Source organism: Clarias gariepinus, chromosome 4 (assembly GCF_024256425.1).
Source record: "Clarias gariepinus isolate MV-2021 ecotype Netherlands chromosome 4, CGAR_prim_01v2, whole genome shotgun sequence".
Lineage (NCBI taxonomy): Eukaryota > Metazoa > Chordata > Actinopteri > Siluriformes > Clariidae > Clarias > Clarias gariepinus.
In genome coordinates, this window is record NC_071103.1 from 9,144,104 (window position 1) to 9,163,845 (window position 19,742).

At 35.8% G+C, this 19,742-nt stretch overlaps 4 protein-coding genes across 4 annotated transcripts; all 4 read right to left on the reverse strand.

Annotated features, from left to right (window-relative positions):
* Window positions 1-140: 140 nt before the first annotated feature.
* apoc2 (apolipoprotein C-II) lies at window positions 141-1,929 on the reverse strand. The gene is made up of 4 exons (XM_053495094.1): window positions 1,881-1,929; window positions 1,242-1,304; window positions 924-1,089; window positions 141-792 (listed from the first exon to the last, which is right to left on the reverse strand). Exons 2-4 carry the CDS (start codon window positions 1,288-1,290, stop codon window positions 699-701), a joined length of 309 nt encoding a protein of 102 aa, XP_053351069.1. The 5' UTR covers window positions 1,291-1,304; window positions 1,881-1,929; the 3' UTR covers window positions 141-698.
* Window positions 1,930-7,791: 5,862 nt separating this feature from the next.
* apoa2 (apolipoprotein A-II) lies at window positions 7,792-9,498 on the reverse strand. Its single transcript, XM_053494908.1, has 4 exons — window positions 9,398-9,498; window positions 9,031-9,067; window positions 8,652-8,874; window positions 7,792-8,280 (listed from the first exon to the last, which is right to left on the reverse strand). Exons 2-4 carry the CDS (start codon window positions 9,065-9,067, stop codon window positions 8,124-8,126), a joined length of 417 nt encoding a protein of 138 aa, XP_053350883.1. The 5' UTR covers window positions 9,398-9,498; the 3' UTR covers window positions 7,792-8,123.
* A 1,206-nt stretch (window positions 9,499-10,704) lies between these two features.
* apoc4 (apolipoprotein C-IV) lies at window positions 10,705-11,807 on the reverse strand. Its single transcript, XM_053494909.1, has 4 exons — window positions 11,667-11,807; window positions 11,534-11,576; window positions 11,206-11,275; window positions 10,705-11,110 (listed from the first exon to the last, which is right to left on the reverse strand). Exons 2-4 carry the CDS (start codon window positions 11,574-11,576, stop codon window positions 10,933-10,935), a joined length of 291 nt encoding a protein of 96 aa, XP_053350884.1. The 5' UTR covers window positions 11,667-11,807; the 3' UTR covers window positions 10,705-10,932.
* Window positions 11,808-15,015: 3,208 nt separating this feature from the next.
* Window positions 15,016-16,390, reverse strand: apoc1 (apolipoprotein C-I). The gene is made up of 4 exons (XM_053494804.1): window positions 16,285-16,390; window positions 15,673-15,741; window positions 15,435-15,573; window positions 15,016-15,299 (listed from the first exon to the last, which is right to left on the reverse strand). Exons 2-4 carry the CDS (start codon window positions 15,725-15,727, stop codon window positions 15,230-15,232), a joined length of 264 nt encoding a protein of 87 aa, XP_053350779.1. The 5' UTR covers window positions 15,728-15,741; window positions 16,285-16,390; the 3' UTR covers window positions 15,016-15,229.
* Window positions 16,391-19,742: the final 3,352 nt, after the last annotated feature.

Below are 19,742 nucleotides of genomic sequence, written 5' to 3' on the forward strand. Positions count from 1 at the left end.
TTAAAATATAAAATTACAAGTAAATTATTAATTAACAGCATGGTGGAATGCTCGCCTCATACTAGGTCAAATGATCACTAAGCTTTGACCCTGGAAGATACACATCTTTTTATTTTTAAATAAATAAGACCAATGAATAATCAACTGGATTAATGCTTTTATGTGTTTCATTCACTACATACTGTACTTTTATATCAAACTTTAATAGAAGTGTAGAATGTTCATTATGTTCAGCAGTAAAAAACTGAGTCTTTTGTTGGACTTTCTACAAATGTTTGGTTTTGTTGCATAATTTATGTTGCATTTTTTGGCATGACATCAGTAAACAAAACAAGAAGCTGGTAGGACAAGATACCTTCTGTGGTCCTGCACCACAATTAATATTTTCTTTGTCTTTTTTTAGACAGAAGTGCACCTGAGAGCTACTAATGCACAAGGAATGAATCACCACGTTTAAGACAATGTACTTTTTAGCAACTTAGTAATTACAGCATATTTAGTCCATGCTGTTGACCTTTACTCAGGTGACCCTTGAGTTATGCACTGGTGCGGTGTAATGACATCTAGAAAGAAACACTCTTTAGCTTTATGCCACTGGAAGTGTTGCGCTCCTTGTAGCTGCTTCAGGTTGTGATACGGGGTTCCAGTTTTGCATAACTGAGGACCGGAGTTAAAAAAAAAAAAAAGGAATTAAGGGATTAAGCACTGTCCGGGTAGACCATGTGGTAAAGCTGATCCTGGGCGATGCCTAAATAGGTGCGTGCAGCTCCTGTTGTTTCTGAATACACATTCCTAAAAAGAGGGCACAAAAATGCACTGAAATCATTGACTATTATAGTATTTGGTTATGCTGTGAGACTATTGCGTTGATTAGTTGATGGGGTGGTGGGTGCATTCTGTGATTATTGTAGTGGTTCACCTACTTAGCTTTCTCTTCCAGCTTGAGCTCCTTGATGCTTTCTACAACTGAGCCAGCAACTTTCAGGCTGTAATCATAATAGCCCCTCAGTTGGTCAAGTAGATAGGTAACTGGTCCGTTTTGCTCCTCCTCCTCAGGAGCTTGTCTGGGTACACGGAAGCTCTCCGCACCTACAAGAACAAATTGCTTTATTTCTTAGCTAATGAAGGTTAAAATTTCTTGTCCCTAAATTAAGTGCTAGACTAAGCTTTATTTTGCATCTTTCCATACTGTGCGCAGTGTAAATATGGGAATAATAATGTTTCTGTGGATTATTACATACCCAAGACAAAGACTGTGATAAGCACAGAGACAAAGAGCAGCTTATTCATGCTGACTATTGGATCTGAGGAGAAAGTAAAGACAGTTCATGATGTCGTTATCAGTCTACTGCAATTTCAGTGTGTTTGTATACTATCTCAGTTAAAATGTCAGGAATCTGTCTGAGAAGTAGTGGATGCTAGACGTGGATAATAGATGAGCTAGGCAAATGAGTAAGACCTCGTGATAGATAGATAGATAGATAGATAGATAGATAGATAGGTGGATGGATGGATGGATGGATGGATAGAAAGAAGGCATGCAAGCCCCATCAAAATTATTAAAAAAGCAAGATCAACTGACACAGTAGATCATAATTTTTACCCACTGATATTTACATTTAGACATGTAATGAACAACTCATAACATTGCAACTTTTTAAACACATCCATTTTTCAAGTCATGAAATATTTGACATGTGATTGCCCATAAGAAATTTTTACCATGCATGTATTAGTAAATCTGCAATTATTGCATACTGCATACTGATCCTGAACTCGGTATGAACGAAAATGCTTTTTTTCGATATACCAATTTTTTTTTCTCGGTTTTTGTGTAATTCTCAGAATTGAATTAAGAGCATAAGGATTGTTATACTCACTGTTTGTCCTCAGTAGGAAGTGTGTATTGGTGCTTAGCAGGTCACGCACCTTGGCCTATCTTATATATATGAGGACAGATAAGTCGACTAGCCAATGACCAAAGTGCAGCTCTCTCAGTTATTAGAATGAGTGAGAGATAGGGGAGGAAGGGAGGAAGGAGGGGGGGGGGTCACTAAGGCTAAGGTATAAACATAATTTTAAATTTAACTTATTGTTAAATTAACTAACCTCGAAAGTTGTTCCATGGCAAGTCAATGTACAAATTCAGGCTTCTTCCTTTAGTCATTGGTCATTAATAAAGTAGACAGCAATCTTTGATGAAAGTCATAACCCTAATCTAATCGATTGCCTCGAGAGATATGTTAATGTATTATAATATTTTCATATTCCATCTTAATAGGCCTTTATAGGTAATAGGTACACATGGTACTTTTTATATTACACAAGTAGTCTGGCACACGTTTGCAGTCCCAAGTCTACTTGATCTTAGACACGTCAGCCTGTTTATCACAGGTTTATTTAAGGTTATTGCACTATTGTGTGTGTGTCTATCTATCCTTTGGTTGTCCTCATCACCGTGGACTTTGGATTTTCTCGGTATTGATATTGTTAAATAGTTCCAATATCCGTGTTTTTGGTAATCAATACCAAGTCCTGAAACGTAACCACTGTATTTGTTTGTTTGTTTAATGTAAAATAATAGAACCTGTCCACTACATGGGGGTATATGTATGTTAGTTCCATTAAAAGTAGGATTTGCTGGAACAATTTGTTTTTCCTTGTTAATACTGTGTTCATGATCACCCTGCAAATTCCTTGATGCATGTCAGTGTAATGTTTTTTGGTCACTTCTTGAGCATTAGTGCAGTTGTTAACCTGGTGAAAAAAGGGTAGACATTAAAAATATCACATCTTTGTTAGTTTCTAAAAAAACGATTTTAACTACTGATTTCATTTTAAAACTTTTGTGCAGTATAAAGTGACATATCCTTTTTTCAGTCCAAAATAGGCAATAGGGTGAACAAAATTTTAGTTCATTTTAACCACAAACATGACTAAGCAAAAAAGAAAAAAAATGGGTCACATAGGCAAAGAAACAGTACAGATACACATGATCATATGTTTTTAGTGATGTTTTCGGGTATATATATATATATATCGAACTGGCACTTATTAGTTAATTAAATGTACATGTAAATGTGTAACCAGCTTACACTGAAATTAGTTTGGCGCCCCTTTCACCCACTAATGCTGCCAACTGGTATATTTGCTAGGCTAAGCACAGAACTGAAAACTAAACAAAACTTGCTTAAACAACACAACCATATGACTGAGCCCACTAGCTGCGTGTGGCGAATATCAAACAACGAACTGACAGCTTTTTTATTTTATTTTGCACACACATAAGTGCAGATAATGTGTACACACACATTGAATACTGTCCCTTCCAAAAGTAATGGAACAACGGCAATTCTTTAGCTATACACTGATGGTGTTTGGGGTCAAAAGAGGAAATTGATACAATAGATCAGAATGTAATACAGTGATATTTACATGTTTACATGTTGAACAAGTTAGAGTATGACACCTTTTTTACATCCATATATATGGTATTGTTGACAGACCCATGGTACTTATTTGCTGATATAGTACATGTCATTCTATGGTACATGGTATTACCAGTATACATACTCTGGTATAATGCTATATAAAACTATAGTATGAACATGGTACTACCATGTATTGTGGTACTATGGAACACATAGTAGGTCAATACTGTCAATAATGTTATAAATGTTTATGTACTATAATGGTAATATTTATATACTATGATTCATTTGTATGCATATGATAATTAGATGTCATAGTGTATACCACAGTGTATGTTGAAACTCTTAATATTACATACAAAGATATGATACTGCCTGTGCTATACCATACTAGTAGTATGGACTAACATGTCTAATATGGTACCATGTTGAACTGTTGAACTTTGGTACAAGTACAAGTATTGTTGCACACAACATAGTAGAACCATGGTATACATTAGTGTGCCATAGTACCTACCCTTATACTGAAAGTTGTACAGTGGTCACTGTCTGAGTTACCATGGTAATACTGTGGTATACAGTATTATGGTATGTACTATAATTTACCGTAGTTAACATAAATTCTTAAAGGTGAATTGCTTACTGAGAGGTGTTTCTCAGCAACAACTGAAAGAAGCTGCAGTGTACAAGCCAGGAAAACTTTCTAGGGGGCAGTGGTGGCTCAGTGTGTTAAGGCACTGAGTTACTGATAGGAAAGTTGTCTGTTTCAGCCCCAGCTCTGCCAGGTTGCGGGACGGGATATGCAAACAATTTCACTGTGCATTAATCAATATGTAACGAATGATGGTTCAACGCATTACAAAAAAAAAGAATATAACAGTTTGGTGCTGTCAGAGGGACACCAGATTGTCTCAAGCAAAACATATGCTACCAAATATTATATATATATAAACTGTTATTTATGTTCATCATCTTTTAAGCACTTTTATCTTTTCCAATATTTTTGCTAACCTAAAAATTGGATGGTCTACCATCAATTCATCTCAATTCAATTTGCTTTTAACATGGTCATTGTCTCAAAGCAGCTTCATAAAATTAAAACACAATTATGGAAATGGGTACGAGTGAGAAAAGCGTTTATAGATCATAATGATTAGATAGTACCTAATGAGCCGAGCCAAAGGAAACGGCGGCTGTGGCAAGGAAAATCTCCCTGAGATGGCAACAGAAAGAAACCTTAAGAGGAACCAGACTTAACAGGGAACCCATTCTCATGTGGATTATAACAAATAGCAGGAATTATTTGCAGACATACTGTGTGTTAGGCAGCTAGAAGATGTCTAAGTTAACATGGAGTCCAATTTGGCATCAGGATGGCACCAGGATGAGTCAGACAGGTGCAGAGGGGAAGAAATAACAGGTGGAAAAGAACTAGCGTAGCTACTGTTCAGTAGATTAGCAGCATTAGATGAGAGTGTGCATTAAAATGTACTATGTGGTTATGGTATGAATTATGTGTATAACAGGTGAGAGATGTGTGTTAAGTCTACTTTTTAAACTAAGAGAGTCTGTTTACATTATCAGGAAGGCTATTCCATAGCTTAAAAGCTAAATATAAAAATGCTCTACCCCCTTTTGTAGACTGTGATGTTCTGGGAACTACCAGAAATCCAGGAGCGTGGTGGATTGTACCGTGTCAGAAGACTGGCTAGATACTGTACGTGGAAGCTAAACCATTTTGGTCCTTACTAGTTTCTAATCAATTCTAAATTTAACAGGTAGTCCGTGCAGGAATGATAGTATTGGGGTTATATGATTATATTTTCTTGATCTGGTGAGAACTCTGCTGGCCACATTCTGGACCAACTGTAGCTCGCCTACTGAGGATGCAGGACAACCACCTAGTAATGCATTACACTAGTCCAGTCTGGAGGTCATGAATGCATGAACTAACTGCATCAGTTACAGATAAAATGTTCCTAAGCTTGACAATACTTCTAAGGTGGAAAAAAAAATGTTTTATTGGAAATATGATTTTCAAAGGATAAGTTGTTGTCTAATATTACAGCCAGGTCGTTCACTGTCGAGCTGGTAGTAATAGTACATCCTTTTAAGTGCAAGCTGAATTGTGAGAGCTTTTGTGTCTAACAACCATTTTGTGTATTTTGAACCAATAAGTAATATCTTAAGATTCTTATCTGAATTCAGTAAGAGAAAATTATCGGTCATCCAATCTTTTATATCCTGGAGACTCTCAGTTGATGTGGACAACTTAAATATTTCATCTGGTTTTAATAACACATACATCATGCTGGGTATCATCAGCATAGCAATGGAAACTAATCCCTGGTCTTTTCTAATATTTTTTATATAAACGAAATCGGTCTGTAATTTGTTACTTCATTAGGGTCTAATTAAGGTTTTTTTAAAGAATGATTATAACAATTTAGGGATGTGACCTAAATATCGTGAAGGAATTAATAATGTTTAGAAGTGGCTCTCCAGCTGTATGTATTACTTCTTTTAGAAATCTAGTTGGGATTGGATCTAACAAACACGTTTTGATTCAGCCGTGGTGATAAGTGCCATACTCTTAATTGTTTAACAGTATGTAAATTTCACAAAAAGGAGTTGAAATTCTGAGATACAGTCTCATCTTCCTGTCTTGAGTGTATGAGTGTACTATATGACGTGTCAATGCCAGATTTAGTGAGAAGCTTCGCCTCCCAGAACACGTCACTGTCAGATACGGCTGCCACAGACTGCAGTCGCCAGCAGAACATTTTACCTCCACATTTACATGTTTTATTATCAGCGGTTTAATCTCACACATCTACTGGCAATCACACACACACACCCTAGAACTCTTTTTTTAAGCAAGACACCTCATGCAGCAATGTTCTCTTAAATTTTGCTGAAATTTCCTCTGAATTTTGTGTAAAGAAAAAAAAAACGAGAAGTCAACGTCAGATGCAACAAATAGTCTGAATCATCCTGATCTGTTCTTTCCCTTGTTAGGTGAATGATGAGTCCCATTTGATCGGGGGGTCAGAGCTCAGTGGTTAAGGCATTGAACTATGGTTTGGAAGGTCCCAGGTTCAAATCCCAACGATTGGCAAGTTATCCCTGCAAGTTGTCCCTCACCTGCTCTGATATATACTCAGCGAAAAAAGAAACGTCCCTTTTTCAGGACTGTGTATTTCAACAATGATGTTGTAAAAATTTAAAATAAAAACTTTACAGATCTTCATTATAAAGGGTTTAAACAATGTTTTCCATGCATGTTCAATTAACCATAATCAATTAATTAACATGCACCTGTGGAATGGTCGTTAAAGCCTAAACAGCTTACAGAAAGTAGGCATTTAAGGTGACAGTTCTAAAAACGCAGGACACTAAAGAGACTTTAGTGAAAAAACCCAAAGAAAGATGCCCAGAGTCCCTGCTCATCTTCGTGAACGTGCATTAGGCATGCTGCAGGGAGGCATGAGGACTGCTGATGTGGCTAGGGCGATAAATTGCCATGTCCGCACTGTGAGACGCCTAAGACAGCGCTACAGGGAGACAGGAAGGACAGCTGATCATCCTCGCAGTGGAAGACCACGTGTAACAACACCTGCACAGGATCGGTACATCCGAATATCACACCTGCGTGACAGGTACAGGATGGCCACAACAACTGCCCGAGTCACACCAGGAACACACAATCCCTCCATCAGTGCTCAGACTGTCCGCAATAGGCAATCCATGAGGAGGAGATGCACTGCAGTACTTCAAGCAGCTGGTGGCCACACCAGGTACTGACTGGTACTTTTGATTTTGAGCCTCCCTTCATTTAGGGACACATTGTGAAACATTTTTAGTTTATGTCTTATGGTGTTGACTCTTTTAGAGTTCATACAAATATTTACACATTAAGTTTACTAAAAGTAAACGTTTCTTTTTTTGCTGAGTGTATAATGAAATTTAAATGTAAGTTGCTCTGGATAATGGCGTCTGCTAAATGAAAATCTTACATCGGAGGCACATAGGACTAGCATAAATAATGCTCCCTAAATACCATATAAGGGCAAAGTTGCAAGTTGCACTGGGTTTACATCAGGGACAAGAATTGGAGATATGCCACTAAAAAAGGTAAAGTAATAATAATAATGAAGAATATTTATTGTTCTAATGCAACTTTAGTGGACTTTGTGTGTGTTAGCGTGTGTCTGATTTATACATCAATAAATCAAACATCATTACAGAATGTGTTTAAGAGAGACAAGCCAGCATGTTGAACACTTTGAAATATTAAAGATCATATTTTCATCAAGTCAATCTTCAAAGCATTTGTAATGTCATACTCAGTCATACACCATTGTTGTTTTTATTTATTTATTTGTTTTATTAATGCTGCACAGACATTTTTTTCTGCATGTACAGGAGAGTATCATAATATACAGTTATGTACAGTACAAGCCTATGATCTACACCTGCACAGCGGCTTTGCAAGAAACATGACTACCTAACCCATCGTTATTGCTTCTGCTGTAACAATATCCCTGTTAAGGCTGTGACAGATTGCACATCTATCAGATTTTTTTTTTTTTTTTTAATTGAGAACTGAATAGGTAAAGCTAAAGCGTCTCAAGCAGCACAGCACAGAGATGCAGGAAAAGTAGCTGGAGGTCATGTCCTTTGATTTTAATTCTATTCTGCAGGCACAATTGAGTCCAGGACGGGTTTGGCGTTGTTGATGACAGTGTCCAGGTAAGTACCGATGTAGGGACGCAGGTATTCGCTGTATGCACCAAGAGCTTTCAGACGTGCCTTTTCAATACCAGGCTGCATTTCCTCGAACACAGCGCTAAATTTACCATACACACACACACACACACACACACACAAACACAAAACAGATTGTTTAAGTGGGTGCAAGATTCAACACATATTCAACAATGATTGAATTATTCCCGATTGATTTGATTTGTGCCTGTGACATTTCTAAGCAAAACACACTGAAAGAATATAAAACTAATTCGATAATAATTTCAACCATTAGAATGTGCAGAAATTGCATTAGTAGGTGAATTTTTCAGCCAGCAGGAATTTTGAAAATGCATTTAAGAGATGCAGCAAAATTCTACTTTAGACACTAGCACAGTGCTCATGGTGTTTCTTACAGAACATTATGCAGTGCCGATATGGCTTTATAAAGGCATTGTCTCAGATACTCACTGGGCCAGCTTAGAAATAGCTTGCAGCCTATCGTTCCCCTTTGCAGCCTCTCCGAGCTCCTTGATCTTCCCCCCTGTGATCGTGTTCTCGAGCAGGTTCTCAAAGAATGTATGGAGAAACGCATAGGCATTAGCTGCCCTTTTGAGGAATGTGGTCTTTAAACCTTCGTACTTTTTCACAAGCTCCTCAGGGGGGTCTGCCACCTCACACAGGCACAGCGACACTAAGGGGGAGTTAAAGACAGGTCATTCCAAACTGATCAGGCATCACCACATTATGTAGGTGGATGAACGAGTCTGAATATAGCGGATTTTGAAATGGACGTTTCAGACGTTTTTGAGAAATGTAGCTAAAAACAAGATCCTTGTTGATTTCTTACCCTGGAGTGCAAGAATGAGAGCTAAGGCCAACTTCATCTGAAAAACAAAACAAAACAAAGAAACAGACGTAAGGAGATATTTAAGACCTTCATGCCAAGTTGCAAAGGGAACATGTACCCCATAAACCAATAACTTGCCAAATGCATGTTCTCTCAAATTGTCCAACTGACTAATATTGCTTTGTTTTAGTCTTAAAACAAATAAAAATAATATGTTTAACTGGTCACGATTACATGATTACACAAAAGCCACTTGGCTACTCAGATGCAGGAGATGCACACCTAAAACCGCACATTGTCTAATATTAATCATGACAATATGGTACGATTCAATATAGCAGTATGAATGTATTTAAAAGTGCATTACCCTGTAGCAGTAAGGATCCTGACGAGATGAAACTCAAAGAGCAGCAAGACTGAAGATGACTGCACCACCTGAGTCTGCACACATGGCCTGCCTTTAAACCCTATATCAGCCTGACTCTCTGACCAAACAAACGTCATCACACACACACACACACACACACACACACACACACTGGTTATTCAAATTTTGTTTTTTCCTCCTATCTTGCTGTCTCACTCGTTCACAATCACTCGTTCACTTATCAAACACAAACACCCACACTGTTCTAGATCCATGCACCCTCACAATCATTTGTCCACCCAAAGTCCACGATCAGTTTGCAAGCGTTCATGTCTGTGCAGTCACTCACCTATGACCTCAATCTCTTTTTGCACAGGAATTATTTCTTAACTTTGCTTCCCATTCGGCTTTAATATCGTGTTTCTTTTTTCAGTAAGTTAGAACAGATTTTAAGTGCTTATGTGTGACATCATCATCATTATTGCTATTGTTAATTATTATTATTGTTGAAGACTGTAGAAAATGCTTGCATGATGATATGCAAGGTGGGGTGTAACATAATTATTCCCTGATGCTGTGTTTTATATCTTTGGGCCAAGTGTTAGTTTATTACAGTTGTTACTGCTCTGTGTGAAATGTGCATGTAGGTTTGTACTTTACTAAAAAGCCTTTTATTAAACGTTAATGTCTTTCCATTGGCCTTGTGCACGGCAAGGTAAAAAGTGCAGTAGGATTTTTTTGTGCAAAATGTTTCTAACCTTTTTTTTTTTTTTTTTTTTTGCTGAATCTGCATGTAAGCTTCAGATTAGAAAGACCTGAACTTTGCAGAGCGATGTTCCACATCTTGCACATTTTCCAAAATCAATAATCATGCCCTTTTCGTCGCGTTTTGTGTACATAATGAAAATCGGATGGCTGTACAAAGGTGGAAAGATTTCCATGTATCAGTGAGACTCTGGGTCAATACCCGTGAACTTCCCCCTTTGAAACATTCCGTGTCTGTATCCTGTCTGTGCAATCTGTAACCCATAATCCTGCACTTATATTAGAATTTGTCTGATACATCCCCCATGCAATTTATTTCATTGTAATTTTTTTATGACAGTATCGTACCACTGAAATGTGATATTGTTCTATAACCTTCACTACTTAAACAAACCCATTCACATACAATACTCACACATGCTCACACTCATAGATAAATAGGTAGTTAGATAGTGTTAGGAGGTTATATAATGAATAGGTCACAACCTAAACTCAATGATCTATAGAAGTAGGACAGAAAAAATGCCAGACAAGCAATATGCTGTTAGGATAATAGTTTTTTTTATTCGCCATCATACTGCATGAAAGGTGAACAAACATAAAACTGATGTACAGATTTATATTTGATTGAAATAATGATGTCATTTTAAGATAGTCACATGACTAAGTTACTTCGCTATTCTATATGCTTGCAGGTTGTTTGTGGCTATATCGCAAAATACTAAACAAACCACTGATTATAAGTATCAGGCATATTGCTGTGTTGCAGGTTAATTCTCATCCCCATCGCCAGACACTTTGGTTTTGAGTTTGTCCCAAAAAGATTGTGCTTTCTCTTTTGCCCACTCAATGTAGGGGTCAGTCTTGGGCTTCACCTGGTCCTCATAGTACATTTCAAAAAAATCAACTACTGTAGTGCCAGCATCCACAACTTTGGTCTTCATTTCCCTGCAAACACACACACACACACACACATTTGCATATCTGCATTCAATCTGCAAATTTCCATGCTTTTATATCTTGTATAGGAGACCACGTCATACTTGTATGCCCCAATGATCCTCCGTAGAGCTCCTTCGGGTTCAGTTACGTTTTCCGCCTTGGTCCAGCACACTGTAATAATAAATTATAATAAAATATTATAACAAATAAACTCGCAGTAGAAAACCTCTCGTCGCAGTCAGAAATGCAAGTTGAAAACTCTTCATGATTTGTCTAATTTACTAAGCTTTTATTAAATATATTAGAGGTACAGTGGTGAACTTTTCAACACACTTTTCAAGTGATTCATCAATGCAAGTTCACTTGTACTGTATGTTTACATCGCCATCTTTAAGTCTGGATTTTTTTGGGGCTGAACAAATCACAAACCTTGTAGTACTATGACCACAGCAAGCAGCACAAACTTCGACATCTTGGACAAAAGGACCACAAATTTATGTTAACATGATATAAAACATAAGCAAATTCAAATATAAAAAAAAAAAAAATTACAACTAAATACCGTAGCAAGTTGAGATAGAAGACAGTCTCACGGGTCTCAAAGAAGTACCTGGATGGACTGCTCACTAAGCGGATCTGGCTGGAGTTATTATGAATGTTCTTTATGGTGAAATACTTTATGACTTTTTCAGGTGTCCTTCAGTTGCAAGCCATCGGGTGGTGTAATCACACTGTTTTGAATTCAGAGAAATGGATTACTTATTGTTTAAAAGATCTTGTTTACCATGATAGTGGTTTAATCCAACATGCAACCTGTATGGCCTCATGTTACTGTCCAACTGGAAAAAAAATATTTAGTGGTTTTTGATGTATGAATGCATTTTGAGGGTATCACTGGTAAGGGGATGTCTTCCTCCCCACCACTTGTACAGGACATTAGTATTGATGCTAAAATTGGTGTAAGCTTCTAATAGCACATGACCTTTAAAATTGTGGCCTAAATTAAAGCATCCCTGGCGGGCCTGTGTGCAACACAATATTCTTCTGTTCAAACGCAGCTTAATTATCTAATCTATTTAATAGGTTCAGTGGGTGTGTTTAGGTGTTGGTAAATTAGAATTGTGCTGGACACTGGCCCTCCAGGACTGGAGTCGAAGATCCCTGCAGTATACACTCACACATTTGTAAGAGGAAATTTAGCATATCCCATTTAACCTTTTAACATGTAGGCCATGTGCAAAGGTGCATAAATGAGCAAATACATGTTAATTCATGAATAGACTGCCATTTTAAAATGTCCAATATTACAACAACGTTTTGGTCTACTTAGCTAACTTTCCCATTCATGACAACCAGACTGGGGTGAAATTTTATGTAACTCATCAATAAAAATGTAATTAAGTCATGCATTTATGCACAACTAGGGGCATGGCTCATCTGAATGACAGCCACATGGGACAACATGCAGTGTATGGAAAGTAGCGTTAGCCAATAAAGGGTGGGTAAAAAGTAACTAGACATTAAAATTGGTGATAAAATCCATATTTCTAATATAAATTTATTGAAAAAAATTGTACATGTACATGTACTTTATGAAAACAAACAGGGACCATAAGACTACAGTATAGAGGGAAAGAAATTTAAGAAAAGAAAAAGCTACACCATTATAGACTATTCAAATATATACTGTTTTATTTCAAATTTTTAAATGTACTTCAAAAAAAGAGTCATTTTGATAATATAGATGATGATGATGATGATGATGATGAAACTGACATATAACCAGAGCAGAATAAGTTTGAAACAAGCAAAATAGTCTAGGTATTTAACTTTAGGCCTTCTGCATGGCTACAGTTTTGTTTATTTAAAACCAAGCTGTTTAAGCTTAGTTTAAAATGTTTCTCCAAACTCTTTGATTTTTTCGTGGAAGTTGGCAAAATGCTGCTCAATTGTCGGCTCCTCTGCAGCCTCTGTGTAAAAAAAAAAAAAAAAAAAAAAAAAGAAGAAAATGTTTAAAAACCACCTGGGAATGCAGCAAAAACAATAAAAATGTCATGTATACAATTTTGGTTTGTACCAGAGTGTGCAATAGCCAGGTACAGTCTCATGTTGACTTTTTTTCCTGCGATTTTAAATAAAGATCTGTTACACAAAATTGCATATAATACACAGCATTTTACTTTTGCTTATATTAGGAGGGAACATCAAACAGCTAATAATAAAAGACTTCCTAGGCTGCCAGTGATGCTTCCTATCAAGTAATAATTAAGTTCAAATAAATAAGATACAGTAGACCTAAGAGTGTGTATGTAGTGTAATAGTATACAACCTAAATTTCAGTCATTTAATGACCTACTGTTACGTTAAGCTAAATCAGTGTCAACCTGATACCTAGATATAGCCAAAATAATAATAATAATAATAATAATAATAATAATAATAAATATAAATATAAATATAAATATAATAATAAACCTATATATTTTTAATTGATTAAATACTTAATTGTATGGTTAAACACAGCTAGAACAAAATAGTATTCTAACATTAAAAAATTAAACTAGACATTATAATTGGCAATAAAATCCATATTTCTAATACAAATTAATTGAAACAAATTGTACATGTACATGTACTTTATGAAAACAAACAGGGACCCTAAGACTACAGTATAAAAGAAAAGAAAAGAAAAGAAAAGAAAAAGCTACACCATTATAGACTATTCAAATATATACTGTTTTATTTCTTATAATGTACTTCAAAAAAGAGTCATTTTGATAATATAGATGATGATGATGATGATGATGATGATGATGATGATGATGAAACTGACATATAACCAGAGCAGAATATGTTTAAAACAAGCTAAATAGTCTACAGTAGGTATTTAACGGTAGGCCTTCTGCCTGGCTAAAGTTTGGTTCATTTAAAACAAAGCTGTTTAAGCTTAGTTTAAAATGTTATTCTTGTCCATGGGTCATGCTGCTTTTTTAACCTGTGTAAAGGTGTTCATTTATGCTTGAGCTGAAACAACAATATGAGTTAAGAGCATGGAAGGGGTGTCATGTGACTAGTTACAACATGAATAGAAATTATGGGTAAGTATTTCAAATTTATATTAATTAATTTTTATTGTTTGCTATTTTTTATATCGAATTTCAATTGTGCCAGTGGCCATGTGAATAATAAGCTATTATTTTTCTTATACTATTTGACTATATGACAGACAGTGAGGAAAGATGCGAACATTAAAAGACATTTTAAGGTTCATCCACCATTGCCGTGCACCAAATATATATATTTTTATGAACTTTCTATCCATCTTTTAGCTTTAGGAAGACTACAGTAGTGACATTTACTGACAAGGAAATCAGAAGAGTTGATACATACACATAGTAATTAGATTCGAAAGTAGTACTGGTTACTGGGACCTTGACCCTTATAACAGAAAGTAAGTAAACATGTGTTCTTTGCATCAGCTTTACTGGAAAAAAAGTTTTTAAAAAAAACAACAAATTGTGCAATTAGATCTCTGTCCTCAAAATACTTTTGAGCAGGGGCATTGATTAAACTGGACACGATTGATGATTATTAACATAGATCAAATAGCAACTTTAACCTTAAAAATGGCCTGATGAGGATTATTTTCTGATCCTGTTCTATTAAAAGCTATGGGACAGAATATCCTCTCAACAATTTATACTAAATGCCTCTGGCATTTATACCTCACATCCTCTGGCTTATTAAAATTTATGCTTATCGTTTTTTTTCTGTCTTTTAATTTTCCATTTTATATTACAATTTATAAATTGTGTAGTAGTATACTGTATATGTCCTATGGCCTATAATCATCTAAACACTATAGAAAATAAAATGAAAACACTCACAAAGTACAAGCATAAATCAAAAACTGGATTGGTTATTTTTTATTGTTTTGACATTTTCCAGGACTTATTGAAACATTTTCAGAATTTGAAAGCATTGGTATGGCTTTTGAAAAGGACAAGATATTGCACTGATCATCACTGAGCCGATCATGACTTTGTAGAGGTGGGAACTGGTTGTGTCCATTAGGCACAACAAGGCATGGAGACTCAGATGTCACGTTGGCGGGGACTACAGAGTTTACTCTGGCTTGTTAAAGGTGTCATCCAACTTCTGCTTAATGTTCTGAAACTGCTCAGTAAACCAGTCCCTGCGGATAGAAAAATTACAATAAGTCAGACGTTACCAAGCTAATGTTAAACAAGACTGGTTGGTTCAAAACATAAAAGATGGCAATGACTGGTTAGTGGAGAACCACTCGCTCATGTGTGTTATTTAATCTTACGAAGACTTGGAGAAAAAGTCGCTAGACTCTAGCTGCCTCCAGGCATTTGTGGCCTTCTCGCCAAAGTTTTCTCCAAGCTCCTTGATTTTTTCGTGGAAGTTGGCAAAATGCTGCTCAATTGTGGGCTCCTCTGCAGCCTCTGTGTAAAAAAAAAAAAAAAAGAATAAAACGTTTAAAAAAACACCTGGAAATGCAGCAAAAACAGTAAAAATGTCATGTATAAAATTTTGGTTTGTACCAGAGTGTGCAATCAGCACAAGCATCAATGCTGCAATAGCCAGGTACAGTCTCATGTTGGCTTTTTTTCCTGCGATTTTTAAAAAAAGATCTGTTATACAAAATTGCATATAATACACAGCATTTTACTTTTGCTTATATTAAGAGGCAACATCAAACAGCTAATAGTAAAAGACTTCCTAGGCTGCCAGTGATGCTTCCTTAAGTTCAAATAAATAAGATACAGTAGACCTAAGAGTGTGTATGTAGTGTAATAGTATACAACCTAAATTTAAGTCATTTAATGACCTACTGTTACATGAAACTAAATCAGTGTCAACCTGATACCTAGATATAGCCAAAATAATAATAATAATGATAATAATAATAATAATAATAATAATAATAATAATAATAATAATAATAAACCTATATCTTTTTTATTGATAAAAAAAAACTTCATTGTATGGTTAAACACTGCTAGAACAAAATTCTAACATAAAAAATTGCCTTGATTATACACTGTAAAACTGACAATCAGTCAAGTCAAAGCTATCATTAGCCAAAAAATTTTTTTCTGTCTGTCATTCTGTCTGTTTGTATGAAATTGGTTAAAGCTTGAAGGTCATTGTACCTGTATTGTCCTCTTCCAGAAGTTTAGATAGAAGCAGCCTATTAAGCAAACAGCAGTGGCAGCAGAGGCAGCAGAGGCTCTATATAACCCCCTCAGCCACGCTGACGTCATTGCCGGCTATCAACGCTGACCTATCAGTTTTTTGTGACATTTGTTAAGTTCTCTGTTTAGCCCTATCAACTCTGATTTTTATTTGTAGCAGATTTCTGTTCTGCATGGGGTGGACTGTTTTTGTGAAGTGTGTAAAGTTATGCAAGAGCCCACAGTGCATGCTTTTTTAGCCCATTGGATTAAATGGGATGTGCATTTATTCGAAATAGTTATCAAAATAAGTAACTGGAACATGCAGTATCATTAACCTTTGAGACTTATATCTCATGCACATAGAGTATAACAAGCTGATGCCATGGAATTGTATTAGTGTATGGAATGGCGCGAATTCGACTTGTTACAAAAAAAGGCCCCAAAAGTATGTGCTGTACTAAATAGAGAAAAAAAAACAGGTTTACATATTTATGGTCCCTTATTCAATGGTAACTAGGGATATACAGTACATCATAAGAAATCATACATGGTAAGCATATTGAAGTTCAATTTAATCTACATTTGTTACTTTACTGTGCACTCAGGGCAATTAATTATGTAATAACTCATAAATACTCCAATTTATAATGATAAATCATTATCTATCAAATATTGAGATACAGGGCAAGCTTTATCAGCTGGTCATGTTTAATTGTTGTTTATCTGCATGTACTAACATACACCAGAGTTAAGGCAGAACTCTGATTAGAAGACAGGAGATTAGAAGCATAAAGTTCTTTTTAGTCCCTGACCTGATCTTTAACAGCACCGCTCAATTTTCTTGCTGATGTGCAGTACTGTGCAAATGTCTTAAACCATTCCGTATTTCTTCATATTAAATTGAATTGAATTGATACAATTTACAAAAGTTGGTTGTTTATGTAACAACCTCAGCAACGACCTCATTTCCCCTTTTATCTATTCCAACCATTGCACCTGCACCTGTTTCTCACTGGATCATACCTTAAAGTAGATGCTTTTTGATTTAAAAGTCACTCTGTGGCTTAATAAACCAAGGTACAGGGATTGGACAGAAAATGAGATCCAAAAATTTGCCAAAATTGAGAGCGAAAAAAAAAATTATTTCACGAAGCCTGGAGAACTATTCATTAAGACTCATTTTAATGCATTTAAAAAATATGTCTGACTCTTTGGAAGCAAAATATGAAGAAGTGAGTGGTGGCTCAAGACTTTGATTTAAACATGATTAAAAGATATATTTCAAAATTCTGTTTAATTCATATATTATTTTTACATATAATAATAATAATAATAATAATAATACATAAACTTTTATGTGATTTTTATTTTTTCTAATCTAATTTCCCTTTACAAGAAATGTTACTGATAATCAGATGGTCTGTGTGTTTGTGCAGCCAAGTATGTGTTGAGGACTGATAGCATATCGATTTCTCTAGGTCGTATGTAACAAACAAATATTATGGGATGTTGATGCAGACTATTATGAAGCCGAATGATATATGGAATACAGGAATGTATGACTGTATGGGGTGAAAAAGTAAACTGACTAATGATTATATGTGACAAATTATTTGCTGTACTCTTGATACTCTGACTCCAAGGTAAGATGCAGTTGATAAGTTAAGTAAGAGTGTCTACCCGGGCTTGTGAGCAATTGCACAAGTGTTTGGTAGTTGGACTTATTTTAAGTAATTCAATTTCTCACCAAATAATGTGGTATGGTGTTTATATTGTATTAACACCGAGTAAGTTGTAAATGTGTGCATTCTTACAACATCGCTAAATGATTACATCAGATTGTTTATCTAGTGCACTGTTGTTGTGCATGTGGCAGTCAAAAGTCCACTCTTAAGAAATGTGTTTTTGAACATCGTGCTTTCTTTTCTGCAAAAGACAATTTGATACTTTCTTTCCTTTTTTTAATATTTAGTTACTTTTCTGACTGTTGGTAAACTATACTCCTAAATGCGTTTATTAGATTTTTTATTTTAGAAACAGGTTCTTTTTAGAAAAAGGTTTTTGATTTTGGAACTTGGAATTTTGGAAAAAAAATTAAATACAGTACTGTGCAAAAGTCTTGAGCTACCCCTAATTTCACAGATTAAATACAATTAATTCATATACATTAAATTAAAGACAGTGGAACAAATGTTTTACTGCAACAAGCTGCAAAGTGCCTAAAGATGCCATTTCAAAAACTCATTTCCCCTCCTGTCTATGGAGTACTCATTTAAGTACTCAGCCTTTAGCACCAGCAGTAAACTAATCACTGGCATGATTCCTAACTAATGGTACATTTACGCATCTTGGTGTTTATAACTGAACTGCTGTGCATTACTGTTTGAGTGAGTCATACAGTTTTGCAGCATGTGTTTATTGTTTTGATTAAAGTAGAAGGTTTTGCAGAGGAGATAATAAAAACTGTCAAAACTGCTCATCTAACCTTTAAATGTATATTTTTAAAAGTTTTGAGCCAGCATTAATTTCTTGGTATTTTGCTTCCAAAGAGCCAGCCTTTCTTATACCTTCAATATTGTCTTGAGGAACAGTTCTCCAAGCCTTGTGAAGGTGAAGGCCTTCATTTTAACAAGTTTTTGGCCAGGTTCTTAACAAGTTAAAGGGGAGGGAATGTTTTTTGTTTGTTAAGCCACACTGTGGCCTATCAATCATTTTATAACTTGAAAACTTAAGGCATGGACCAGTAAGAAACAGATGAGGAGGGATGATCAGGCTGGGGTTTATTGCCTATGCCAACAACGCTGACCAGAATCAACACAAAATGAAGAAGTTGACTTATAAGCTTTTAACCAGTTCCCCACTTATGTTTTTCTGTGCAGTGAATTCTTCTTCCTTTTTGCCTATTATTAAGATGTTTAGGTCGATGTCCCTGATTTCATCATGGTTGTTGTTTAGTCTACTTTAGATGCTAAAAAAGGGTTTTTGGTGAAGTCTAGACTCAGAGAAAGAGGAAGTGAAGCTCTGGGCACATAAGGACATGAAGATGCTGATTAAGGAATCATGCAGAGAGGCAGTGAACTGCAGTTACCTCTGAATTGTGAAAATGAAAAGCTGAGGCCAGGGGGGGAAATGAACTGCACAGTTTTGTTATGTGAAGGACTTCTTGAAGTACAGCCATTTGGGGCATCAGCTGGGCCATTCATAGGAGATTGGATTTTGTTTAACTCATGAATGTGTATGCCCAAGCTGAGAGAGAGCGAGAGAGGGGGTGAGAGAGAGAGAGAGAGAGAGAGAGAGAGAGAGAGAGAGAGAGAGAGAGAGAGATTTTGTGATATCATTTTAGGTCTTTTGTTATATGGAGCATGAAGATTGCAGGTCAGGACATGCAGCGAATGTACCTTATAGAGGCACACAAGTAAAGAAAGATTTCCTTC